Raw genomic sequence first — 25645 nt, 5'->3', positions numbered from 1 at the left:
TGTGTGTGTGATCCGATGCTGCGTCCTTGTACACTGCGGTGAGGGTGACACATATGATAATGCAGCATGAGGCACCTGGTGTACCTCCTGCATGTGTGTGTGATCCGATGCTGCGTCCTTGTACACTGCGGTGAGGGTGACACATATGATAATGCAGCATGAGGCGCCTGGTGTACCTCCTGCATGTGTGTGTGATCCGATGCTGCGTCCTTGTACACTGCGGTGAGGGTGACACATATGATAATGCAGCATGAGGCACCTGGTGTACCTCCTGCATGTGTGTGTGATCTGATGCTGCGTCCTTGTACACTGCAGTGAGGGTGACACATATGATAATGCAGCATGAGGCACCTGGTGTACCTCCTGCATGTGTGTGATCCGATGCTGCGTCCTTGTACACTGCAGTGAGGGTAACATATGATAATGCAGCATGAGGCACCTGGTGTACCTCCTGCATGTGTGTGTGATCCGATGCTGCGTCCTTGTACACTGCAGTGAGGGTAACATATGATAATGCAGCATGAGGCGCATGGTGTACCTCCTGCATGTGTGTGTGATCTGATGCTGCGTCCTTGTACACTGCAGTGAGGGTAACATGATAATGCAGCATGAGGCACCTGGTGTACCTCCTGCATGTGTGTGTGATCTGATGCTGCGTCCTTGTACACTGCGGTGAGGGTGACACATATGATAATGCAGCATGAGGCACCTGGTGTACCTCCTGCATGTGTGTGTGTGTGATCCGATGCTGCGTCCTTGTACACTGCGGTGAGGGTGACACATATGATAATGCAGCATGAGGCACCTGGTGTACCTCCTGCATGTGTGTGTGATCTGATGCTGCGTCCTTGTACACTGCAGTGAGGGTAACATGATAATGCAGCATGAGGCACCTGGTGTACCTCCTGCATGTGTGTGTGATCCGATGCTGCGTCCTTGTACACTGCAGTGAGGGTGACACATATGATAATGCAGCATGAGGCACCTGGTGTACCTCCTGCATGTGTGTGTGATCCGATGCTGCGTCCTTGTACACTGCAGTGAGGGTGACACATATGATAATGCAGCATGAGGCACCTGGTGTACCTCCTGCATGTGTGTGATCAGATGCTGCGTCCTTGTACACTGCAGTGAGGGTAACGTATGATAATGCAGCATGAGGCACCTGGTGTACCTCCTGCATGTGTGTGTGATCAGATGCTGCGTCCTTGTACACTGCAGTGAGGGTAACATGATAATGCAGCATGAGGCACCTGGTGTACCTCCTGCATGTGTGTGTGATCTGATGCTGCGTCCTTGTACACTGCGGTGAGGGTGACACATATGATAATGCAGCATGAGGCACCTGGTGTACCTCCTGCATGTGTGTGTGATCCGATGCTGCGTCCTTGTACACTGCGGTGAGGGTGACACATATGATAATGCAGCATGAGGCACCTGGTGTACCTCCTGCATGTGTGTGTGTGTGATCCGATGCTGCGTCCTTGTACACTGCGGTGAGGGTGACACATATGATAATGCAGCATGAGGCACCTGGTGTACCTCCTGCATATGTGTGTGTGATCCGATGCTGCGTCCTTGTACACTGCGGTGAGGGTGACACATATGATAATGCAGCATGAGGCACATGGTGTACCTCCTGCATGTGTGTGTGATCCGATGCTGCGTCCTTGTACACTGCAGTGAGGGTGACACATATGATAATGCAGCATGAGGCACCTGGTGTACCTCCTGCATGTGTGTGTGATCCGATGCTGCGTCCTTGTACACTGCAGTGAGGGTGACACATATGATAATGCAGCATGAGGCACCTGGTGTACCTCCTGCATGTGTGTGTGATCCGATGCTGCGTCCTTGTACACTGCAGTGAGGGTGACACATATGATAATGCAGCATGAGGCACCTGGTGTACCTCCTGCATGTGTGTGTGATCAGATGCTGCTGGTGATGACTGTAGTCTGGAACGTTATATTATCCGGGTCTTTGAGATGTTCTAGAACAATAACTGAATGACCGTACTCGGTCACCATGAGATGAGCGGCCGCCGGTCACATGGTCCTTGTGTCGTACACTTTCCTATATATAACGTTACATGTATACCGCCGTTACTCTTTTGTTGCTTTGACAAATTCCATGTTTATTATTAGTGATCTCTATCTATAAGGTGCGGCCATATTAGGTCGCGCTGCGCAGAATAATCATTTACATCACTCCCCCCAGTACTGGATATTACTGCCCCACCCCACACACGCCCTCACACACCCCGCTGCAGGGAGACCCCGCGCAGGAACAGCCAGTCATATATTCCTCAGAGTAACCTAGTCCTGTGTGTGTGACCTGTGTGTGACCAGTGTGTGTGTGTGTGTGACCAGTGTGTGTGTGTGTGTGACCAGTGTGTGTGTGTGACCAGTGTGTGTGTGTGACCAGTGTGTGTGTGTGTGTGTGTGTGTGTGTGTGTGTGTGTGTGTGTGTGTGTGTGTGTGTGTAGGAGCCGACGTGAATGACCTTGACCTGAAAGCACAGTGTAATATACTGGGGCTGTATTCTTCATCTCTATCTGCTTACAAAGCAGGTTGTCACCTAGCAGCCAATCACAGGACGATGGCACGAGCCTGTCCCCTCGCCGCCCTGTCCCCTCGCCGCCCTGTCCCCTCGCCGCCCTGTCCCCTCGCTGCCCTGTCCCCTCGCCGCCCTGTCCCCTCTCCACCCTGCCATCCTGTCCCCTCTCCGCCCTGTCCCCTCTCCGCCCTGTCCCCTCTCCGCCCTGTCCCCTCTCCGCCCTGTCCCCTCGCCACCCTGTCCCCCTGTCCCCTCTCCACCTTGTCCCCTCTCCACCCTGCCGCCCTGTCCCCTCTCCACCCTGCCACCATGTCCCCTCGCCACCCTACCGCCCTGTCCCCTCTCCACCCTGCCGCCCTGTCCCCTCTCCACCCTGCCACCCTGTCCCCTCTCCACCCTGCCACCCTGTCCCCTCTCCACCCTGCCACCCTGTCCCCTCTCCACCCTGCCACCTCTCCACCCTGCCACCCTGTCCCCTCTCCACCCTGCCACCCTGTCCCCTCTCTACCCTGCCACCCTGTCCCCTCTCCACCCTGTCCCCCCTCCTGCCCTGTCCCCTTTCCGCCCTGTCCCCTAGCCACCCTGCCGCCCTGTCCCCTCTCCGCCCTGTCTCCTCGCCACCCTGCCGCCCTGTCCCCTCTCCGCCCTGTCCCCTAGCCACCCTGCCGCCCTGTCCCCTCGCCACCGTGTCCCCTCACCACCGTGTCCCCTCGTCACCGTGTCCCCTCTCCACCCTGTCCCCTCTCCACCCTGCCGCCCTGTCCCCTCGCCGCCCTGTCCCCTCTCCGCCCTGTCCCCTCGCCGCCCTGTCGCCCTGTCCCCTCTCCGCCCTGTCCCCTCTCCGCCCTGTCCCCTCTCCGCCCTGTCCCCTCTCCGCCCTGTCCCCTCTCCGCCCTGTCGCCCTGTCCCCTCGCCGCCCTGTCGCCCTGTCCCCTCTCCGCCCTGTCCCCTCTCCGCCCTGTCCCCTCTCCGCCCTGTCCCCTCGCCGCCCTGTCCCCTCGCCACCCTGCCACCCTGTCCCCTCTCTACTCTGCCACCCTGTCCCCTCTCCGCCCTGTCCCCTCTCCACCCTGCCGCCCTGTCCCCTCTCCGCCCTGTCCCCTCTCCGCCCTGTCCCCTCTCCGCCCTGTCCCCTCTCCGCCCTGTCCCCTCGTCGCCCTGTCCCCTCTCCACCCTGTCCCCCCTCACCCTGTCCCCTCTCCGCCCTGTCCCCTCTCCGCCCTGTCCCCTCTCCACCCTGTCACCCTGTCCCCTCTCCTTCCTGTCCCCTCTCCTTCCTGTCCCCTCTCCTTCCTGTCCCCTCTCCTTCCTGTCCCCTCTCCTTCCTGTCCCCTCTCCTTCCTGTCCCCTCTCCACCCTGTCCCCTCTCCGCCCTGTCGCCCTGTCTCCTCTCCGCCCTGTCTCCTCTCCGCCCTGTCTCCTCTCCGCCCTGTCTCCTCTCCGCCCTGTCTCCTCTCCGCCCTGTCTCCTCTCCGCCCTGTCCCCTCTCCGCCCTGTCCCCCTGTCTCCTCGCCATCTATTCCATCAGCATAATGTTACTGTTGTGTTCCTCCTGTTTGCAGACCTGTACAGGGAGTTCCGGAATCTGAGGCAAGGAAGACTGAGCGCAGCACCTGCTGTATGTGCAGAGAATATGACGGAGGTGAGACCGGTCAGGAGATCACTGACCTTATATCCAGGGCACTAGTATTGGTGTATTACGGCCTATTTATTACAATCCCCCCAAATGAGTGTGTAAACGCCTGGTTCTTCGGGAATGTTTCCCATTTCGGTAGGGGAGGTATTTAACACAAGGCATGTCACAATTCTCTCTGAATGTCTCCATAATCCTATATATGAAATGCGGTTTTGTCCGGTGTAACATAAGGTGTGTGGTGTACCCGGGACAGAACCGGTCAGTGTGATATGTTTTACCATTCATAGGAGCAGTGTCACGGCATGGCAATAATGGTAAATAATCCTGTGTCTACAAATGTTCCACACCAAAGGGATGAATAGGTTCCTTCAGGTCCTGGCTGAAGACCCTGGTCTACTCTGTGTCTGCTGACGATGAGTTCTCCATCTTCCTAATCTCCTCACCATGGGGGTCATTCCGAGTTGTTCGCTCCTTATTTTTTTCTCGCAACGGAGCGATTAGTCGCTAATGCGCATGCGCAATGTCCGCAGTGTGACTGCGCCAAGTAAATTTGCTATGCAGTTAGGTATTTTACTCACGGCTTTTTCTTCGTTCTGGTGATCGTAATGTGATTGACAGGAAGTGGGTGTTCCTGGGCGGAAACTGGCTGTTTTATGGGAGTGTGCGAAAAAACGCTACAGTTTCTGGGAAAAACGCGGGAGTGGCTGGAGAAACGGGGGGGGGGGGGGGGGTGTCTGGGCGAACGCTGGGTGTGTTTGTGATGTCAAACCAGGAACGACACTGACTGAACTGATCGCAGATGCGAAGTAAGTCTGGAGCTACTCAGAAACTGCTAAGAAGTGTCTATTCGCAATATTGCTAATCTTTCGTTCGTAATTTTGATAAGCTAAGATTCACTCCCAGTAGGCGGCGGCTTAGCGTGTGCAAAGCTGCTAAAAGCAGCTTGCGAGTGAACAACTCTGAATGACCACCCATGTTTTGTGTCTCTGCATGCTGGCCTGTATGGCCTCTGCTGGAGGTGGAAAGTGCTGACGATGATGTGATTATTATTATTATTATTATTATCCTTTATTCATATGGTGCCACAAGGGTTCTGCAGCGCCCAATTACAGAGTACATAAATAATCAAGCAGGAAAACAGCAACTTACAGTTGATGACAGTATAGGACAAGTACAGGGTAAATAAACATAGCTACATCAGCAGATGACACTGGAATAAGTATCAGGTGGCAGAAGACTGATGGATTTGGTGTAGTTGAAGATTATTAAAGTAAGAAAGGATAAGCACATGAGGGAAGAGGGCCCTGCTCGTGAGAGCTTACATTCTAAAGGGGAGGGGCAGACAGACAGGGGTGACACAGATGGGATACATAGAGAGCGTGGAACAGAGGGTTAGGATGAGATTTGGCTGGGTTTGGGGAAGAAGTGGGTCTTGAAAGCCCGTTTTGAAGTTTTGTAGAGAGGTAGGGAATTCCAGAGAAGTGGTGCAGCACGTGAGAAATCTTGGAGGTAGGAGAGGGAGGAAGTAATCAGTAGACAGGAGAGTCAGCGTGCATTAGCAGAGCGAAGAGGACGGGTGGGAGTGTAGAGGGAGATTAGGTCAGAGATGTAGATGGGAGAGGAGCGGGTGAGGGCTTTGTCAGTGAGTGAGAAGCTTGAATTGGATTCTGAAAGGGAAGGGGAGCCAGTGAAGGTCTAGTAAGAGAGGAGAGGTGGACGTAGTGCGTTTGGTGAGGAAGATGAGACGGGCAGCAGCATTGAGGATAGATTGGAGTGGAGAGAGGTGTTTGTCAGGAATGCCAGTCAGGAGCAGATTACAGAAGTCCAGTCTGGAGATGACCAGTGAGTGGATAAGAGTCTTCGTAGCATCCTGGGTCAGAAAGGGTCTGATCCTGGAAATATGTTTTAGATGAAAACGGCAGGTTTGTGAGAGGTGCTGAATGTGTGGTTTGAAGGAGAGGGAGGAGTCAAGGATTACTCCAAGACAGCGCACTTGGGGGCTAGAGGAGATAGTCATGCCATCAATAGATAATGAGAGTGTAGGAGGTGAGGTTATGCAGGAGGGAGGGAAGATGATCAGCTTGGTCTTGGATATGTTTGGTGTAAGAAAGCGCTGGGACATCCAGGAAGAGGTAGCAGAGAGACAGTTGGAGATACGAGTGAGGAGAGCAGGGGAGAGGTCTGGAGAGGAAAGATAGATTTGGGTGTCATCAGCATAGAGATGATATTGGAAACCAAAAGAACTAATGAGCTTACCTAGTGAGGACGTATAGAGAGAGAAGAGAAGAGGATCAAGGACAGAACCTTGGGGTACCCCTACAGTTAGTGGAAGTGAGGGTGGAGATACTGATCAGTATCTCTGGCCGGATCCTAGTTCTCCATCTTCCTAATCTCCTCACCGTGTGCTGTGTCTCTGCATGCTGGCCTATAAGTCCTCTGCTGGAGTCACATTTGTGTTATGGTTACTGTCTCCCTCTATTCGCGGGATGCAGTCAGCTTACCGATGGACGGGATCCCGGGGCTCGAAATCCCGATGCCGAAATCCCGTCCGCAGCAGGAACACCAGTATCTATATCCCGACAAGACTCGGAATCCCGTTGTCTAATTACCGACGCCCTATATCCCAATCCTTCTTTCAGCAGGGGGAGATAGGGTTAGGTTTAGCTATGAGAAGGGAGGGTTAGGGGGTTGTCGGGATTCTGATGGACAGGATGCTGGCAGTCAAAATACTGAAACTGGAATCCCATCCGCAGCAGGAACACTGGTGTCTAAATCTCGACATGACTCTGGATCTCGGCGTCTAAATACCGACGCCTGGAATCCCGATACTTCCAGGGGGAAGCGCTTGCGTCACGCCGCGGGATGTGTGTTTTTAAGGTTTAGCCATTAGGAGGGAGGGTTAGGGTTAGGTACCGGTTAGGGTTAGGATTAGGCATCGGGGAGGGTTAGGGTTAGGCATCGGGGAGGGTTAGGGTTCAGGCATAGGATGATTAGGGTTAGGTACCGGGGAGGGTTAGGGTTAGGCACCGGGTAGGGAGGGTTAGGGTTAGGCACCGAGGAGGGAGGGTTAGGTATTATGGATTATTAGGGTTAGGTACCGGTGGAGGGAGGGTTAGGGTTAGGCACCGGGGATGATTAGGGTTAGGTACCGGTGGAGGGAGGGTTAGGGTTAGGCACTGGGGATGATTAGGGTAAGGTACTGGGGATGATTAGGGTTAGGCACCAGGGAGGGAGGGTTAGGGTTAGGCACCGGGGAGGGAGGGATGATTAGGGTTAGGCAACAGGGAGGGAGGGATGATTAGTGTAAGGCACCGGGGATGATTAGGGTTAGGTACCGGTGGAGGGAGGGTTAGGGTTAGGTACTGAGGAGGGAGGGATAGGCACCGTGTATGATGATTAGGGTTAGGCACCGGGGAGAGAGGGTTAGGCACCGGGGATGATTAGGGTTAGGGTAGTGGACAAGTGGATTAGCCTCCCATCAGAGGTGGTAGAGGCTAAGACAGTAGAGCAATTTAAACATGCATGGGATAGACATAAGGATATCCTTACAAAGAAATAAGGATCAAATAAGGTTAGTGATAAAAAAAAATAATATAAAAAAAAAAAAGGGGCAGACTAGATGGGCCAAGTGGTTCTTATCTGCCGACAAATTCTATGTTTCTATGTTAGGTACTGGGCATGATTAGGGTTAGGCACCAGGGAGGGAGGGATGATTAGGGTTAGGCACCGGGGAGGGAGGGATGATTAGGGTTAGGCACCGAGGATGATTAGTGTTAGGTACCGGGGATGGTTAGGGTTAGGCACAGGGGGAGGGTTAGGTACCATGGATGATTAGGGTTAGGTACCGGTGGAGGGAGGGTTAGGGTTAGGCACCGGGGAGGGAGGGTTAGGTACCATGGATGATTAGGGTTAGGTACCGGTGGAGGGAGGGTTAGGGTTAGGCACCGGGGAGGGAGGGTTAGGTACCATGGATGATTAGGGTTAGGTACCGGTGGAGGGAGGGTTAGGGTTAGGCACCAGGGATGATTAGGGTTAGGTACCGGTGGAGGGAGGGTTAGGGTTAGGCACCAGGGATGATTAGGGTTGGGTACCGGTGGAGGGAGGGTTAGGTACCGGGAAGGGTTAGGGTTAGGCACAGGGGAGGGATGATTAGGGTTAGGCACCAAGGAGGGTGGGTTAGTGTAGGGAACAGGTGATGTCTAGGGGGGCTGTTTGGATTCTGATGGACGGGATGCTGCTGTCGGGATTCTGATGGACGGGATGTTGCTGTCGGGATTCTGATGGACGGGATTCTGATGGACGGGATGCTGCTGTCGGGATTCTGATGGACGGGATTCTGATGGACGGGATGTTGCTGTCTGGATTCTGATGGACGGGATGTTGCTGTCTGGATTCTGATGGACGGGATGTTGCTGTCTGGATTCTGATGGACGGGATGTTGCTGTCTGGATTCTGATGGACGGGATGCTGCTGTCGGGATTCTGATATACGTGATGCTGCTGTCGGGATGCTGATGGACGGGATGCTGCTGTCGGGATGCTGCTGTCGGGGTGCTGCTGTCGGGATGCTGAATCCCGTCCATCAGAATCCCGTCCATCAGAATCCAGACAGCAACATCCCGTCCATCAGAATCTCGTCCATCAGAATCCCGTCCATCAGAATCCCGTATATCAGAATCCCGTATATCAGAATCCCGTATATCAGAATCCCGTATATCAGAATCCCGTATATCAGAATCCCGACAGCAGCATTCCGTCCATCAGAATCCCGACAGCAGCATCCCGTCCATCAGAATCCCGACAGCAGCATCCCGTCCATCAGAATCCAGACCGCAGCATCCCGTCCATCAGAATCCCGTCCATCAGAATCCCGTCCATCAGAATCCCGTCCATCAGAATCCCGTCCATCAGAATCCCGTCCATCAGCATCCCGACAGCAGCATGTTGGGATGCTGCTGGACGGGATGCTGCTGGACGGGATTCTGATGGACGGGATGCTGCGGTCTGGATTCTGATGGGCGGGATGCTGCGGTCTGGATTCTGATGGACGGGATGCTGCTGTCGGGATTCTGATATACGGGATTCTGATGGACGGGATTCTGATGGACGGGATTCTGCTGTCGGGATTCTGCTGTCGGGATTCTGATATACGGGATTCTGATGGACGGGATTCTGATGGACGGGATTCTGATGGACGGGATTCTGATGGACGGGATTCTGCTGTCGGGATGCTGCTGTCGGGATTCTGATGGACGGGATGTTGCTGTCTGGATTCTGATGGACGGGATTCTGATGGACGGGATTCTGATGGACGGGATGCTGCTGTCGGGATTCTGATGGACGGGATGCTGCTGTCGGGATTCTGATGGACGGGATGCTGCTGTCGGGATTCTGATGGACGGGATGCTGCTGTCGGGATTCTGATGGACGGGATGCTGCTGTCGGGATTCTGATGGACGGGATTCTGATGGACGGGATGCTGCTGTCGGGATTCTGATGGACGGGATGCTGCTGTCTGGATTCTGATGGACGGGATGCTGCTGTCTGGATTCTGATGGACGGGATTCTGATGGACGGGATTCTGATGGACGGGATTCTGATGGACGGGATGCTGCTGTCGGGATTCTGATGGACGGGATGCTGCTGTCGGGATTCTGGCTGCCGGCATCCCGTACATTGAGAAATCTTACTGAACCCCTCGCGGCCTTAGTGAATGTGCATACGTGTACTGTACGTCATTAGTCGTATGCTTACACTCAGTGTTTCCAGACAGAGGGAGCAGATGCACTAAACGATCATTACAGTGTAATAAAATAGAATATGTCATAGTAACATAGTATCTGAGGTTGAAAAAAGACAATTGTCCATCGAGTTCAACCTATTTGTGGTGTCCTATGCATGATGATTTTACTAACATTTCTGACTGATGCTGCTGTCAGCCGTTGCATTTTATCCCTATTTATAGTAACTATAATGCATGACTATGCACCATACCCCTGGATATCCTTATCCAATAGGAATTTATCTAACCCATTCTTAAAGGTGTTGACAGATTCCGCCATTACAACTCCCTCGGGCAGGGAATTCCAAACACGTATTGTCCTTGCCGTGAAAAGCCTTTACGCCGTATTGTGCGGAATCTCCTCTCCTCTAACCTGAGCGAGTGTCCACGAGTCCTCTGTGTTGATCTAACCAAAAACAGGTCCCGCGCAAGCTCTGTGTATTGTCTCCTTATATATTTGTAGATGTTGATCATGTCCCCTCTTAGTCTACGCTTTTCCAGTGTAAACATGCCTAGTCTTGCAAGCCTTTCCTCGTATTCCAGCGTCTCCATACCCTTAATTAGTTTGGTCGCCCTCCTCTGTACCTTTACAAGCTTCAGGATATCCTTTTTGTAGTACGGTGCCCAGAATTGTACACAGTATTCAATGTGTGGCCTCACTAGTGATTTATATAACGGGAGTACAGGTTGAGTCTCCCTTATCCAAAATGCTTGGGACCAGAGGTATTTTGGATATGGGATTTTTCCGTATTTTGGAATAATTGCATACCATAATGAGATATCCTAGTGATGGGACCTAAATCTAAGCACAGAATGCATTTATGTTACATATACACCTTATACACACAGCCTGAAGGTCATTTTAGCCAATATTTTTTGTAACTTTGTGCATTGAACAAAGTGTGTGTACATTCACACAATTCATTTATGTTTCATATACACCTTATACACTCAGCCTGAAGGTCATTTAATACAATATTTTTAATAACTGTGTGTATTAAACAAAGTTTGTGTACATTGAGCCATCAAATAACACAGGTTTCACTATCTCACTCTCGCGCAAAAAAGTCCGTATTTTGGAATATTCCGTATTTCGGAATATTTGGATATTGGATACTCAACCTGTATAATACTCTCGTCCCTAGCATCAATACCCCGTTTTATGCATGCTAATATCTTTTTAGCCTTCTTTGCTGCAGTCCTACTATGGGTACTACTGCTTAGCTTGCTATCTATGAGGACACCTAAGTCCTTTTGCAGTAGAGAATCCCCTAATTTTACCCCATTTAGTAGGTAGGTGTAATTTTTGTTCTTGTTACCACAGTGCATTACCTTACACTTGTCTGTATTGAAGTGCATTCTCCATTTGGCTGCCCATGCTTCTACTTCAACTAAGTCGTTCCGAAGAGACTCGGCATCCTCCTCTGTATTTATAGCCTTACACAATTTGGTATCATCTACAAAAATTGACACCATGCTCTCTAGACCTTCTGTTAGGTCGTTAATTAAAATATTGAACAATAGAGGTCCTAATACTGAGCCTTGCGGCACACCACTTAGCACTTCAGTCCAAGTTGAAAAAGATCCATTAACCACAACGCGCTGCTCCCTATTAACTAACCAGTTTTTGACCCAAGTGCATATTGTGCTTCCTAGACCTGATTCTTGTAGCTTGTAGATAAGTCTCATGTGTGGTACAGTATCGAACGCTTTGGCAAAGTCTAAAAAGATTACATCCACGTCTTTACCGTGATCTAGGTTTGCGCTTACTGTTTCATAAAAGCCAAGTAAGTTGGTTTGACAGGATCTGTCCTTCATAAACCCATATTGATTCCTTTTAATGACCTTATTGACTTCAAGGAACTTCTGAATGCTATCTCTTAGAATACCTTCCAATACTTTCCCCACTATAGATGTAAGACTAACTGGTCTATAATTACCTGGTTCAGCTATACTTCCCTTTTTGAATATAGGCACTACTTCCGCTATACGCCAGTCTTTGGGAACCATACCTGATATAACTGAATCCTTAAAGATCAAAGTTAGCGGTTTTGCCAGTTCAGAGTGAAGCTCCATTAGAACCCTTGGGTGAATACCATCGGGCCCTGGTGTCATAAGAGGTTGTTGGTATATCGTGGGTCAATGATATTAGCCTGCCCACCAATCGTCCAGGTCACCTCTTGTCGAGCAGGTCCCTAACACTACGGGGGCCAACATCTGGAACGCAGGGTTAGGCATAACCCGAAACATGATCCAGCAAGGACCCCATCCCCAGGGCATCACACTAAAGAATAGTGTGTTCCGGGGTTCCCTGCGTTCCAGATGTTGGCCCCATAGTGTTAGGGACCTGCTCGACATCTGCACCCCTTTGTCTGTGTATACTACTTTATTCTCCACAGCATAGCACCTTTCATTACTGGAGGGTGTGCAATTTACAGCCATTTCCCCTCCACTTATTGTTTGCAAGAGCCGTAAGCTGGCCATACATCTGAAGATTCATTGTCAGATCTGGCCGGTTGGAATGAAAACCTGGTAATGGATTAGAGGAAATGACAATTGACCATTTGCTCCTAAATGCTGTAAAACTGACAGAAATGGTCGTTCAGACAAATTTGTTCAATCAAATGGATTTAACCAGTTTGTGTGATTGACCATTTTTGTCTTCCCGTGTTTGGTCAGTTGTCGTTTGCTCTCATCCATTACCAGATTAATTCCAACCGGCCAGATCGGACAATAAGGTTTATGGCCAGCATTAATTTTGCACCTTTCACAATTCTGTACTCCTCTTCAGGAATCCAAATCTTGGGGGACCCATCTCAATCGTTCCAGTGTTACCCAGAAGATGACTTCAAATGAGCGAGACTCCCTTAAAGCATCTGCCCAGTATTATGGAATGAAACTGAAAAGCAACTTGGGGGGATCTGTAAAGGTCAGACAACTTATTTCACCTTTCTGCATGTGTGTAAGTGTATGAATAATTAGAGACACAATGACAATCTCTTATATATTACCACCCAGCAACCCCAACAAGCGGAAACTGATCTAAAGAGATCTAACTCCTGTACAGAAGTATCCACGGGGGGCTCGAGCACAAATTCTGATCCAGTCATCCAGGTGTTTGTGCTGGGACGAGTTCATCGGTGTTTGTGCTGGGACGAGTTCATCGGTGTTTGGGCCGGGACGAGCTCATCGGTGTTTGTGCCGGGACGATCTCATCGGTGTTTGTGCCGGGACGATCTCATCGGTGTTTGTGCCGGGACGATCTCATCGGTGTTTGGGCCGGGACGAGCTCATCGGTGTTTGGGCCGGGACGAGCTCATCGGTGTTTGTGCCGGGACGATCTCATCGGTGTTTGTGCCGGGACGATCTCATCGGTGTTTGTGCCGGGACGATCTCATCGGTGTTTGTGCCGGGACGAGCTCATCGGTGTTTGGGATGGGAGGAGCTCATCGGTGTTTGGGATGGGAGGAGCTCATCGGTGTTTGGGATGGGAGGAGCTCATCGGTGTTTGGGATGGGAGGAGCTCATCAGTGTTTGGGCCGGGACGAGCTCATCGGTGTTTGGGCCGAGACGAGCTCATCGGTGTTTGGGCCGGGACAAGCTCATCGGTGTTTGGGATGGGAGGAGCTCATCTGTATTTGGGATGCGACAATCTCATCGGTGTTTGGGCTGGGACGATCTCATCGGTGTTTGGGATGGGACGATCTCATCGGTGTTTGGGATGGGAGGAACTCATCGGTGTTTGGGCCGGGAGGAGCTCATCGGTGTTTGGGCCGGGAGGAGCTCATCGGTGTTTGGGCCGGGACGAGCTCATCGGTGTTTGGGATGGGAGGAGCTCATCTGTATTTGGGATGCGACGATCTCATCGGTGTTTGGGCTGGGACGATCTCATCGGTGTTTGGGATGGGACGATCTCATCGGTGTTTGGGATGGGAGGAGCTCATCGGTGTTTGGGATGGGAGGAGCTCATCGGTGTTTGGGCTGGGAGGAGCTCATCGGTGTTTGGGCTGGGAGGAGCTCATCGGTGTTTGGGCCGGGACGAGCTCATCGGTGTTTGGGCCGGGACGAGCTCATCTGTGTTTGTGCCGGGACGAGGTCATCGGTGTTTGTGCCGGGACGAGCTCATCGGTGTTTGTGCTGCCTGTAACATTTGGATTGGAATGAAATTGTTGTTCAGCAGTGCGCTGGTTCTGTCCTCGCTCCGGCCTCCGGTGGATTCTCTTCTACTGGATATGGACATGTTAACTCTTCTCTTACCTTACACCTGCAACATTGAGGATTGAAGTGTTTGTGCAGTTCTCTTTTGACACACACACTCACACTCTCTCTCTCTCTCTCTCTCTCTCTCTCTCTCTCTCTCTCTCTCTCTCTCTCTCTCTCTCTCATTCATATATATATATATATATATATATATAATATTATACATTCATGCCTTGATCCCTAGCATCATCATTATTATTATTACATTTTATTTATAGGGCGCCACAAGTGTTTCGCAGCGCCGTACAAGGGACAGTACAGGGAGACAAAACTTAGCATAACAGTAAATAAATAACAAAAATGGAGTGCAGGTAACAAAGAGCAGCACAATTCTCATACATAATACAGCTTAGATGTAAGTAGCGAAGGAGTAATCATTGTACTACTTGGGGCTGGTGGCCATAGATAGAGAGGGGCCATTTACCAGCACGAGAAAAAGCAGGTAAAGATGGTCGCTAAGTGAAATGTGTCAAGAAGAGGACTTAGACAAGAGGAAAGAGGGCCTTGCTCTGAAGAGCTAACAATCTAGTGGGGAGGGGCAACAGACAGATGACATGAGGTGCAAGCAAGCAGGTAGAAGCCTGATGGTGGTATGCGAGCAAAGCAGAGATGTTCAAGGCATGGGGCAGGGGGGATGGAGGAGCAGCCTAAGGACTAGGTTATGCATTGGAGGGGTACGCTTTGATAAATAGGTGGGTTTTCAGTGCCCGTTTGAAGCTTTGCAAGGTCGGGGAGAGACTAATGGAGTGGGGGAGCGCATTCCACTGAAGGGGTGCAGCACGGGCAAAATCCTGAACTCGTGCATGGGAAGCAGTGACCAAGGCAGAGGAGAGGCGACGGTCATCAGCCGACCGTAGTGGGCGGGAGGGAGTATGAAGGGAGAGGAGGTTGGAGATGTAGGGAGCAGTGGAATTAGACATGACCTTGTATGTAAGGGTGACGAGTTTGAAGAGGATTCTGTAGGGGAATGGGAGCCAGTGTAGATTTTGTTGAAGGGGAGTGGCAGAAGTGGAGCGGCGGGAGAGGAAGATAAGCCTAGCTGCGGAGTTCAGGACAGATCGGAGGGGAGCGATGTGGGAGCAAGTGAGGCCAGTGAGGAGCACATTGCAGTAGTCGAGACGCGAGATGACCAGTGAGTGGATGATGAGTTTAGTTGCACTCTGGGAGAGATATGGCCTGATACGAGCAATGTTGCGTAGCTGGAACCGACAAGATTGCGCCAGAGCTTGGATGTAGGGTGCAAAGGAGAGGGAGGAGTCAAGAGTGACGCCCAGGCAGCGGAGTTGGGAAACGGGGGAGATGATAGTGTTGTCAACAGTGATAGAGATATTTGTAGGGGGTGGTGCTCTGGCTGGGGGAAAGATAATAAGTTCAGTTTTATCCATTTGATTTCAGCTCATGTATGTTGAAGCCTATACATTGCCTGAAAAATACTCCTAGTAAGCTGAAACATCGGCAGGATATCATGATGGCAACGTTTCTAATAAACATATGAATTAACCCTACAAGTATCTGGAGAGTGCAGTATTTTCTAGCACGGTAGAACAAGGTATATTTAGGACCCCAGCAAGTTATAAATGCATATATTCTCTCATATGCCAGGTCACCTCAGCCTGCTCCCCTGCTCCACCCTGCACTTCATTCTGCTCCTCTTCCCGGTGTGTCCTTGTCTCCTGGGTCTCTCTAATCTCCGCATCATGGTGAAGATGAGACAGTCCTTAGAGAATAGAAGGTGGCTATACGCAACGTGGATGATGCCAAGTTTACATACACATGTATCCAGGCTGATCGTTGCTGCAGTGCGTACTCACATACATACACATTATGGCAATGACTGCCTGCTCCTGTTCACACCCGCGACTACGCAATGCTTATGCATTGCGGGTGCGAATATACGTGTGGCTGCATGTGCGCGCGTCGCAGCAACCTAGTCACTACCGCTGTGAGCGTGGCTACCTCTGTGGATGCTGTGGTGCCGCAGTGAGCGTGGCTACCTATGTAAATGCTGTGCTGCCGCAGTGAGCGTGGCTACCTCTGTGGATGCTGTGCTGCCGCAGTGAGCGTGGCTACCTCTGTGGATGCTGTGGTGCCGCAGTGAGCGTGGCTACCTATGTAAATGCTGTGCTGCCGCAGTGAGCGTGGCTACCTATGTAAATGCTGTGGTGCCGCAGTGAGCGTGGCTACCTCTGTAAATGCTGTGCTGCCGCAGTGAGCGTGGCTACCTATGTAAATGCTGTGCTGCCGCAGTGAGCGTGGCTACCTCTGTGGATGCTGTGGTGCCGCAGTGAGCGTGGCTACCTCTGTGGATGCTGTGCTGCTGCAGTGAGCGTGGCTACCCATGTAAATTCTGTGCTGCCGCAGTGAGCGTGGCTACCTCTGTAAATGCTGTGCTGCCGCAGTGAGCGTGGCTACCTCTGTGGATGCTGTGCTGCCGCAGTGAGCGTGGCTACCTATGTAAATGCTGTGCTGCCGCAGTGAGCGTGGCTACCTCTGTGGATGCTGTGCTGCCGCAGTGAGCGTGGCTACCTATGTAAATGCTGTGCTGCCGCAGTGAGCGTGGCTACCTCTGTGGATGCTGTGCTGCCGCAGTGAGCGTGGCTACCTATGTAAATGCTGTGCTGCCGCAGTGAGCGTGGCTACCTATGTAAATGCTGTGCTGCCGCAGTGAGCATGGCTACCTATGTAAATGCTGTGCTGCCGCAGTGAGCGTGGCTACCTCTGTGGATGCTGTGGTGCCGCAGTGAGCGTGGCTACCTCTGTGGATGCTGTGCTGCTGCAGTGAGCGTGGCTACCCATGTAAATTCTGTGCTGCCGCAGTGAGCGTGGCTACCTATGTAAATTCTGTGCTGCCGCAGTGAGCGTGGCTACCTATGTAAATGCTGTGCTGCCGCAGTGAGCGTGGCTACCTATGTAAATGCTGTGCTGCCGCAGTGAGCGTGGCTACCTATGTAAATGCTGTGCTGCCGCAGTGAGCGTGGCTACCTATGTAAATGCTGTGCTGCCGCAGTGAGCGTGGCTACCTCTGTGGATGTTGTGCTTCCGCAGTGAGCGTGGCTACCTCTGTGGATGCTGTGCTGCCGCAGTGAGCGTGGCTACATCTATAGATGTTGTGCTGCCGCAGTGAGCGTGGCTACCCATGTAAATGCTGTGCTGCCGCAGTGAGCGTGCCTACCTCTGTGGATGCTGTGCTGCCGCAGTGAGCGTTGCTACCTATGTAAATGCTGTGGTGCCGCAGTGAGCGTGGCTACCCATGTAAATGCTGTGCCGCCACAGTGAGCTTGGCTACCTATGTAAATGCTGTGGTGCCGCAGTGAGCGTGGCTACCTATGTAAATGCTGTGCTGCCGCAGTGAGCGTGGCTACCTCTGTGGATGCTGTGCTGCCGCAGTGAGCGTTGCTACCTATGTAAATGCTGTGCTGCCGCAGTGAGCGTGGCTACCTATGTAAATGCTGTGCTGCCGCAGTGAGCATGGCTACCTATGTAAATGCTGTGCTGCCGCAGTGAGCGTGGCTACCTCTGTGGATGCTGTGGTGCCGCAGTGAGCGTGGCTACCTCTGTGGATGCTGTGCTGCTGCAGTGAGCGTGGCTACCCATGTAAATTCTGTGCTGCCGCAGTGAGCGTGGCTACCTATGTAAATTCTGTGCTGCCGCAGTGAGCGTGGCTACCTATGTAAATGCTGTGCTGCCGCAGTGAGCGTGGCTACCTATGTAAATGCTGTGCTGCCGCAGTGAGCGTGGCTACCTATGTAAATGCTGTGCTGCCGCAGTGAGCGTGGCTACCTATGTAAATGCTGTGCTGCCGCAGTGAGCGTGGCTACCTCTGTGGATGTTGTGCTTCCGCAGTGAGCGTGGCTACCTCTGTGGATGCTGTGCTGCCGCAGTGAGCGTGGCTACATCTATAGATGTTGTGCTGCCGCAGTGAGCGTGGCTACCCATGTAAATGCTGTGCTGCCGCAGTGAGCGTGCCTACCTCTGTGGATGCTGTGCTGCCGCAGTGAGCGTTGCTACCTATGTAAATGCTGTGGTGCCGCAGTGAGCGTGGCTACCCATGTAAATGCTGTGCCGCCACAGTGAGCTTGGCTACCTATGTAAATGCTGTGGTGCCGCAGTGAGCGTGGCTACCTATGTAAATGCTGTGCTGCCGCAGTGAGCGTGGCTACCTCTGTGGATGCTGTGCTGCCGCAGTGAGCGTTGCTACCTATGTAAATGCTGTGGTGCCGCAGTGAGCGTGGCTACCTATGTAGATGTTGTGCTGCCGCAGTGAGCGTGGCTACCCATGTAAATGCTGTGCTGCCGCAGTGAGCGTAGCTACCTCTGTGGATGCTGTGCTGCCGCAGTGAGCGTGGCTACCTCTGTGGATGCTGTGCTGCCGCAGTGAGTGTGGCTACCTCTGTGGATGCTGTGCTGCCGCAGTGAGCGTGGCTACCTATGTAAATGCTGTGCTGCCGCAGTGAGCGTGGCTACCTATGTAGATGTTGTGCTGCCGCAGTGAGCGTGGCTACCCATGTAAATGCTGTGCTGCCGCAGTGAGCGTGGCTACCTCTGTGGATGCTGTGCTGCCGCAGTGAGCGTGGCTACCCATGTAAATGCTGTGCTGCCGCAGTGAGTGTGGCTACCTCTGTGGATGCTGTGCTGCCGCAGTGAGCGTGGCTACCCATGTAAATGCTGCGCTGCCGCAGTGAGCGTGGCTACCTATGTAGATGTTGTGCTGCCGCAGTGAGCGTGGCTACCCATGTAAATGCTGTGCTGCCGCAGTGAGCGTGGCTACCTCTGTGGATGCTGTGCTGCCGCAGTGAGCGTGGCTACCCATGTAAATGCTGCGCTGCCGCAGTGAGCGTGGCTACCCATGTAAATGCTGTGCTGCCGCAGTGAGCGTGGCTACCTCTGTGGAGGCTGTGCTGCCGCAGTGAGCGTGGCTACCTATGTAAATGCTGTGGTGCCGCAGTGAGCGTGGCTACCTATGTAGATGTTGTGCTGCCGCAGTGAGCGTGGCTACCCATGTAAATGCTGTGCTGCCGCAGTGAGCGTGGCTACCTCTGTGGATGCTGTGCTGCTGCAGTGAGCGTGGCTACCTATGTAAATGCTGTGCTGCCGCAGTGAGCGTGGCTACCTATGTAAATGCTGTGCTGCCGCAGTGAGCGTGGCTACGTATGTAGATGTTGTGCTGCCGCAGTGAGCGTGGCTACCCATGTAAATGCTGTGCTGCCGCAGTGAGCGTGGCTACCTCTGTGGATGCTGTGCTGCTGCAGTGAGCGTGGCTACCTATGTAAATGCTGTGCTGCCGCAGTGAGCGTGGCTACCCATGTAAATGCTGTGCTGCCGCAGTGAGCGTGGCTACCTATGTAGATGTTGTGCTGCCGCAGTGAGCGTGGCTACCCATGTAAATGCTGTGCTGCCGCAGTGAGCATGGCTACCTCTGTGGATGCTGTGCTGCCGCAGTGAGCGTGGCTACCTATGTAAATGCTGTGCTGCCGCAGTGAGCGTGGCTACCCATGTAAATGCTGTGCTGCCGCAGTGAGCGTGGCTACCCATGTAAATGCTGTGCTGCCGCAGTGAGCGTGGCTACCCATGTAAATGCTGTGCTGCCGCAGTGAGCGTGGCTACCCATGTAAATGCTGTGCTGCCGCAGTGAGCGTGGCTACATCTCTAGATGCTGTGCTGTCGCAGTGAGCGTGGCTACCTCTGTGGATGCTGTGCTGCCGCAGTGAGCGTGGCTACATCTGTGGATGCTGTGCTGCCGCAGTGAGCGTGGCTACATCTGTGGATGCTGTGCTGCCGCAGTGAGCGTGGCTACCTCTGTGTATGCTGTGCTGCCGCAGTGAGCGTGGCTACCTCTGTGGATGCTGTGGTGCCGCAGTGAGCGTGGCTACCTCTGTGTATGCTGTGCTGCCGCAGTGAGCGTGGCTACCTCTGTGGATGCTGTGCTGCCGCAGTGAGCGTGGCTACCTCTGTGTATGCTGTGCTGCCGCAGTGAGCGTGGCTACCTCTGTGGATGCTGTGGTGCCGCAGTGAGCGTGGCTACCTCTGTGGATGCTGTGCTGCTGCAGTGAGCGTGGCTACCTCTGTGGATGCTGTGGTGCCGCAGTGAGCGTGGCTACCTCTGTGGATGCTGTGCTGCCGCAGTGAGCGTGGCTACCTCTGTGGATGCTGTGGTGCCGCAGTGAGCGTGGCTACCTCTGTGTATGCTGTGCTGCCGCAGTGAGCGTGGCTACCTCTGTGGATGCTGTGCTGCCGCAGTGAGCGTGGCTACCTCTGTGTATGCTGTGCTGCCGCAGTGAGCGTGGCTACCTCTGTGGATGCTGTGGTGCCGCAGTGAGCGTGGCTACCTCTGTGGATGCTGTGCTGCCGCAGTGAGCGTGGCTACCTCTGTGGATGCTGTGCTGCCATACCACTGAGGAAGGTGGGTAACAACGAAATGTGGTTTTGGCAACGGGTACATGAAATATGCAATATCCACTGTGCGCAGCCTCTTGAGGAGCCTTTTGTGGACTTGTTGAGAACATTGGTTGCTGCAGAGGTTCAGTTTCATTCTTACAAGAAGTGACTAAGTAAGAGCATTGAAGCTATTTTTCTCTAGCATCCATAAGGGATACTGGGGTCACTTAGTACGATGGGGTATAAATGGGGGTCTCTCTTCCACTGGGTGTGCTTGCTCCTCCCCTCTATGCTCCTCCCACAGCCAGTTTAGAAAAAAGTGCCCTCAGGATACTATGGAGCTCCAGAGGAAATTATCTTCAGTTTATCAGGGATGTGTTAGAAGTCCCAGCGGAAGACGCTACAGTACAGCAGTTGTTCGTCTCTTCACAGAAAAGGGTTAGTGTTGATAAAGCAAAATATTTACCTTTTAACACAAGCTATTTACTAATATCGTGAAGCCGTAATGGCCGCTAAACCTCGTGCACGTGCTACGCACTCTGTACGCTATTTGCGTACGAAGACCTTGCACGTGGTACGCAAGTTACGTACACACGCTGCGCTGGGTGTACGGAATACACACAGCGAGCGTACACACAGATAATAACCTTTTAAACCTTACACAGAGTATGCTTATACTGTAAGACTTAGTAATGAGATTCTGTAATGATATAACACTGGTTAACCTTGATATTTAAGCTAGCTGTTGGAGCGATTGAGATGCTCAGCAACCCTTAATAACAAATGGTGAAACACACTCCTTGCTAAGGTTCCAACACCTTTACTAGACGATGTAAGTAAGTAAGTAAAAGGGAAAAGAAACAGTAACAGCTTTTACACTACAGTCCTAACATTAATAACTAACAGAATAACTAAACAGAAATATACACCATAGCGAACGATCGTAAACACAAATACATAGACTAAGAATGAATGGCATACATTAAACGGGTAACAAAGTGGCCACAGAGAACATACCATACGTGGGAACACTCGCTAGCGCAACCGGATCCAGTCCTCCAATTATCAGAGATAAATGTTGATGAGAGAGAGTACTGGCCGGTCTGGGGACAGTGGCCTTTATATACACAACATACAGTACACTACAAAGGGCCCTACAATCTTATTGTTCATTGGACACAGGAATGTCTCTCTGCACTGTAACAAAAGGTCATAGGTGGATTTGAACAGGTGGGCTGCGACTATTACAAACTGCTCAGATGGGAGGTGTCCTTAGGATTCCCGCCGCATGGATAATGAACCGCAAATACAGTAAATGTCCATAAACTACTTAGACATAACTATATGCAGGAACGATTAATCTCTACCTAACCAGCACCGGATTGTTACTAATAAAATACTCTTCGGTTAGGTACCAGACACCACTATTCAACCTTTGTCAGACCCTTTGTATCATGAAAAGAGGGATTCCCAAGTCCATGAACCATTTACACTAAACATACTTGGAGACATTATTATGGTGACTTTTACCTATAAAACACACTATTTGGGTTAATTATATTATAAACGAGTCGCCCGCTACAAGCGCACAAACTCTACCGTAAATACGCATGCCACGCGCGTAATCGCCGGAGTGAGTGCACGCAATTTGCGGACATGTGCACGTACGGTAGACTGTGTGCACGAGCACCGGGCGTGCGCATTGGGGTTAATATATGGCAACATGAAGCATGATATTTTTCGACTTTGACAGTGTCACTTTCCCTGATTCTAAGGATCTAGATGACCTGTTTCAGTTAGCCTGGAAAAACCCTGATGAATAGTTCGATGACAGGACGCTTTCTAAGTACTTTCTCAGCTGCATCTGGGAAAGCTCCTGCCTCATTTCTCAGGGCTACAAGCTGGGGTTGGACAACGCTCCTCCCCAACGATTTTTCAAATCAAGCTTACCAGTTTTGGAGGATATGCGAGTTACACTGCAGCAGGCCATCCTGAAGTTGGTCCAGTCCCAAGGGAGAGGGTTACTACTACAACCTGTTTGTGGTACTAAAACCGGACTGTTCAGCAAGGCCCATTTTCATTCTAAAATCCTTGAACCCTTACCTAAAGGTCTTCAAGTTCAAGATGGAATCCTTGCGAGCAGTGATTACAGGAGTTCATTGTTTCGCTGGATATAAAGGATGCTTATCTCCATATCCAAATTTGGCCACCTCACCAGGCTCACCTGCAGTTGCCCTGTTGAACGATCACTACCAGTTCCAGGCTCTGAGGGTCTTCACGAAGGTGATGGTGGAAATTATCGTTCAGTTCCAAGTCCAGGGGGTCAATATCGTCCCTTACCTAGATGATCTCTTGATAATTGCGAGATCCAGGGAGCTTCTATTACAATATCAGAGGAAAAGGCGAGGAAGCTCCAGGAGATGGTCTGAGTGGTTCTAAGGCTGAATCCATCCATCTTTGCATACGACTGTTGGGAAAGATGGTAGCCTCATACGAGGTGATTCAGTATGGAAGATTCCATGCCAGAACATTTCAATTGGATCTCTTGAGCAAGTGGTCCAGATCAAATCTTCAGATGCATCGGATCATACGTCTCTTACCTCAGGGCAGGATTTCCCTCCTGTGGTGGCTGCAGTCCTCAAACCTGCTGGAAGGGCAAAGTTTCGGGATTCAGGATTGGATTCTTCTCGCAATGGACGCCAGTCTGAGAGGATAGTGAGCTGCCACCCGAGGGGCTCAGTTCCTGGACAGGTGGTCAGCCTACGAAGCCCTACTTAAGATCAGCATTCTGGAACGTCTGTCAATCTCCAACGCTCTGCTTCAGTCAATCTCCTCTTCTCCGAGATCAGGCCATTCAAGTTCAGTCGGACAACGCCACAGCGGTGGCCTACATCAATCGACAGGGAGGAACAAAGAGCAGAGCCTGCGTGCGAAAAGTGTCAAGGATACTCCTCTGGGCAGAAAGAATTGCAAGAGCAACGTCGGCTATCTTTATTCCGGGAGTGGACAACTGGGAAGCAGACTTCCTAAGTCGTCAGGACCTCCGCCCACAGCTGTTTCAACAGATCACCGACCTGTGGGGCTGGTCACAGATCGACTTGATGGCATCTCAGCTCAACAAGAAACTTCGCCGGTATTTTTCAAGCACCAGGGACCCTCAGGCGATAGCAGTGGATACAATGACGACGCCGTGGCTTTACCGATTGGTCTACCTGTTTCCTACGATTCTGTTTCTCCGGAGGGTGCTTAAGAGAATCGGGCATGAGAGTCCAGGGAATTCTGATTGGCCTCGGGGGGGCATGGTACGCGGATCTTTGGGACATGTACATCGAAGACCATTGGCCTCTACAAATGAGAAGAGACCTTCTTCAACAGGGCCTGTTTGTCTTCCCGAACTTATGGTGGCTTTGTTTAACGGCATGGCGGTTGAGCGGAACATCCTAGCTCGCAAAGGCCTTTCCAAAAAGGTTATTGCAACCATGGTGCAGGCCAGGAAGCCTTTGACGTCAAAGTACTACCATCATATCTCTTGGTACGAGTAGCGCAAATATCCTCCTGCTGATTTTCACCTGGGATGTTTCTTACATTTCCTGCATGCTAGAGTAGATACGGGCTTACGCCTGGGCTCCCTTAAGGTCCAGATTTCATCTATCTCTATTTTCTTCCAGGAGAGGTTGGCAGTGTTGCCAGAAGATCAGACCTTCTTGCAAGGTGTACTTCACATACAGCCTCCCTTTGTGCCACCAACGGCACCCTGGGATTTGAATGTGGTATTGAAATTTCTACATTCCTCCTGGTTTGAACCGTTGAAGATGGTAGAAGACAAAGTACCTCACGTGGAAGACGGTAATGTTGTTGGCCTTGGCTTCTGCTAGATGTATCTCAGAATTGGGGGCCTTATCGTGTTAAAGTCCATACTTGGTCTTTTACGAAGACAGCAGAGCTCAGGACTAGGCAGCAGTTCCTGCCGAAGGTTGTCTCTGCATTCCACTTGAACCAACATATTGTGGTTCCGTCAAGTTCTGGCACTTCTGCTGCTCCCGGAAGCATTGGATGCAGTGCGAGCTTAAAAGGTCTATATCAAGAGGACGGCTCAGATCAGAAAGACGGATTCCCTGTTTGTGCTCTATGATGCCCAGAAAAAGGGTTGCCCTGCTTCTAAGCAGTCCATTGCTCGTTGGCTTAGGCTGACTATCCAACAGGCCTATGTGGGGGCAGCCTTACCTGTTCCACAGTCTCTGAAGGACCACTCTATTAGATCAGTGGGGTTTTCCTGGGCGGCTGCCCGTGGGTCTTGGCCTTGCAATTATGCCGAGCTGCTACCTGGTCAGGGGAAGAACACCTTTGTGAAGTTCTACAAGTTTGATACCCTGGCCAAAGAGGATACCCAGTTTGGGGCAGTGGTGCTGCAGATGTCACCGCACATTTCCCCCCGTTCTGGAAGCTTTGGGACATCCCCATCGTACTAAGACCCCAGTATGCCTTAAGGATGCTAGAGAAAATAGGATTTTACTTATCTACCGGTAAATCCTTTTCTTGTAGTCCATAAGAGATACTGGGCGCCCGCCTCTGTGCGGTGACTTTCTGACGGTTTTTCTTTGTGAAAGATTTACCTGTTCTGCTGTGGCTGTTTTGTTACCAGCCGTTGCTGGTTGGTTTATGTTATAGTGTGCTGGTGTATGAGTCTCACCACACTTGTTATGTTCCTTCTCTCAAGTATGTCATTCTCCTTCAGGCACAGTTTTACCTATACTGGCTGTGGGAGGGGTATAGAGGGGAGGAGCCAGTACACCCAGTTGAAGAAATGTAAAGTGCACTGGCTCCTTTGGACCCCATCTATACCCCATTGTACTAATGTGTCCCCAATATCCTTTATGGACTACGAGAAAAGGATTTACCGGTAGGTATTTATAATCCTATTTTAAAATGTAAGATTAGTAAAGTGCTGATGGGAGCTATTCAGTTGTTTGTGCCGATGGTCCCAAATTCTGTGGGTGCCATTATTTCTGCTCGCACGCTCCTTAGGTGGCGGGC

The 25645-nt window shown here is 51.6% G+C and overlaps 1 protein-coding gene across 1 annotated transcript in view; it reads left to right on the top strand.

Annotated features, from left to right (window-relative positions):
* Window positions 1-25645, top strand: part of LOC134983045 (uncharacterized) — a 118632-nt gene that overhangs the window by 56260 nt on the left and 36727 nt on the right. The window contains exons 4-5 of the mRNA XM_063948744.1: window positions 4122-4201; window positions 12768-12905. Coding sequence (XP_063804814.1) covers window positions 4122-4201; window positions 12768-12905 — 218 coding nt within the window. The remainder of the gene's footprint in view (window positions 1-4121; window positions 4202-12767; window positions 12906-25645) is intronic.

This window comes from Pseudophryne corroboree, assembly GCF_028390025.1.
Source record: "Pseudophryne corroboree isolate aPseCor3 chromosome 2 unlocalized genomic scaffold, aPseCor3.hap2 SUPER_2_unloc_2, whole genome shotgun sequence".
NCBI classification, from domain to species: Eukaryota; Metazoa; Chordata; class Amphibia; order Anura; family Myobatrachidae; genus Pseudophryne; species Pseudophryne corroboree.
Note: the sequence above shows the minus strand (reverse complement) of the source record. Positions and strands in the feature narration are given on the sequence as shown.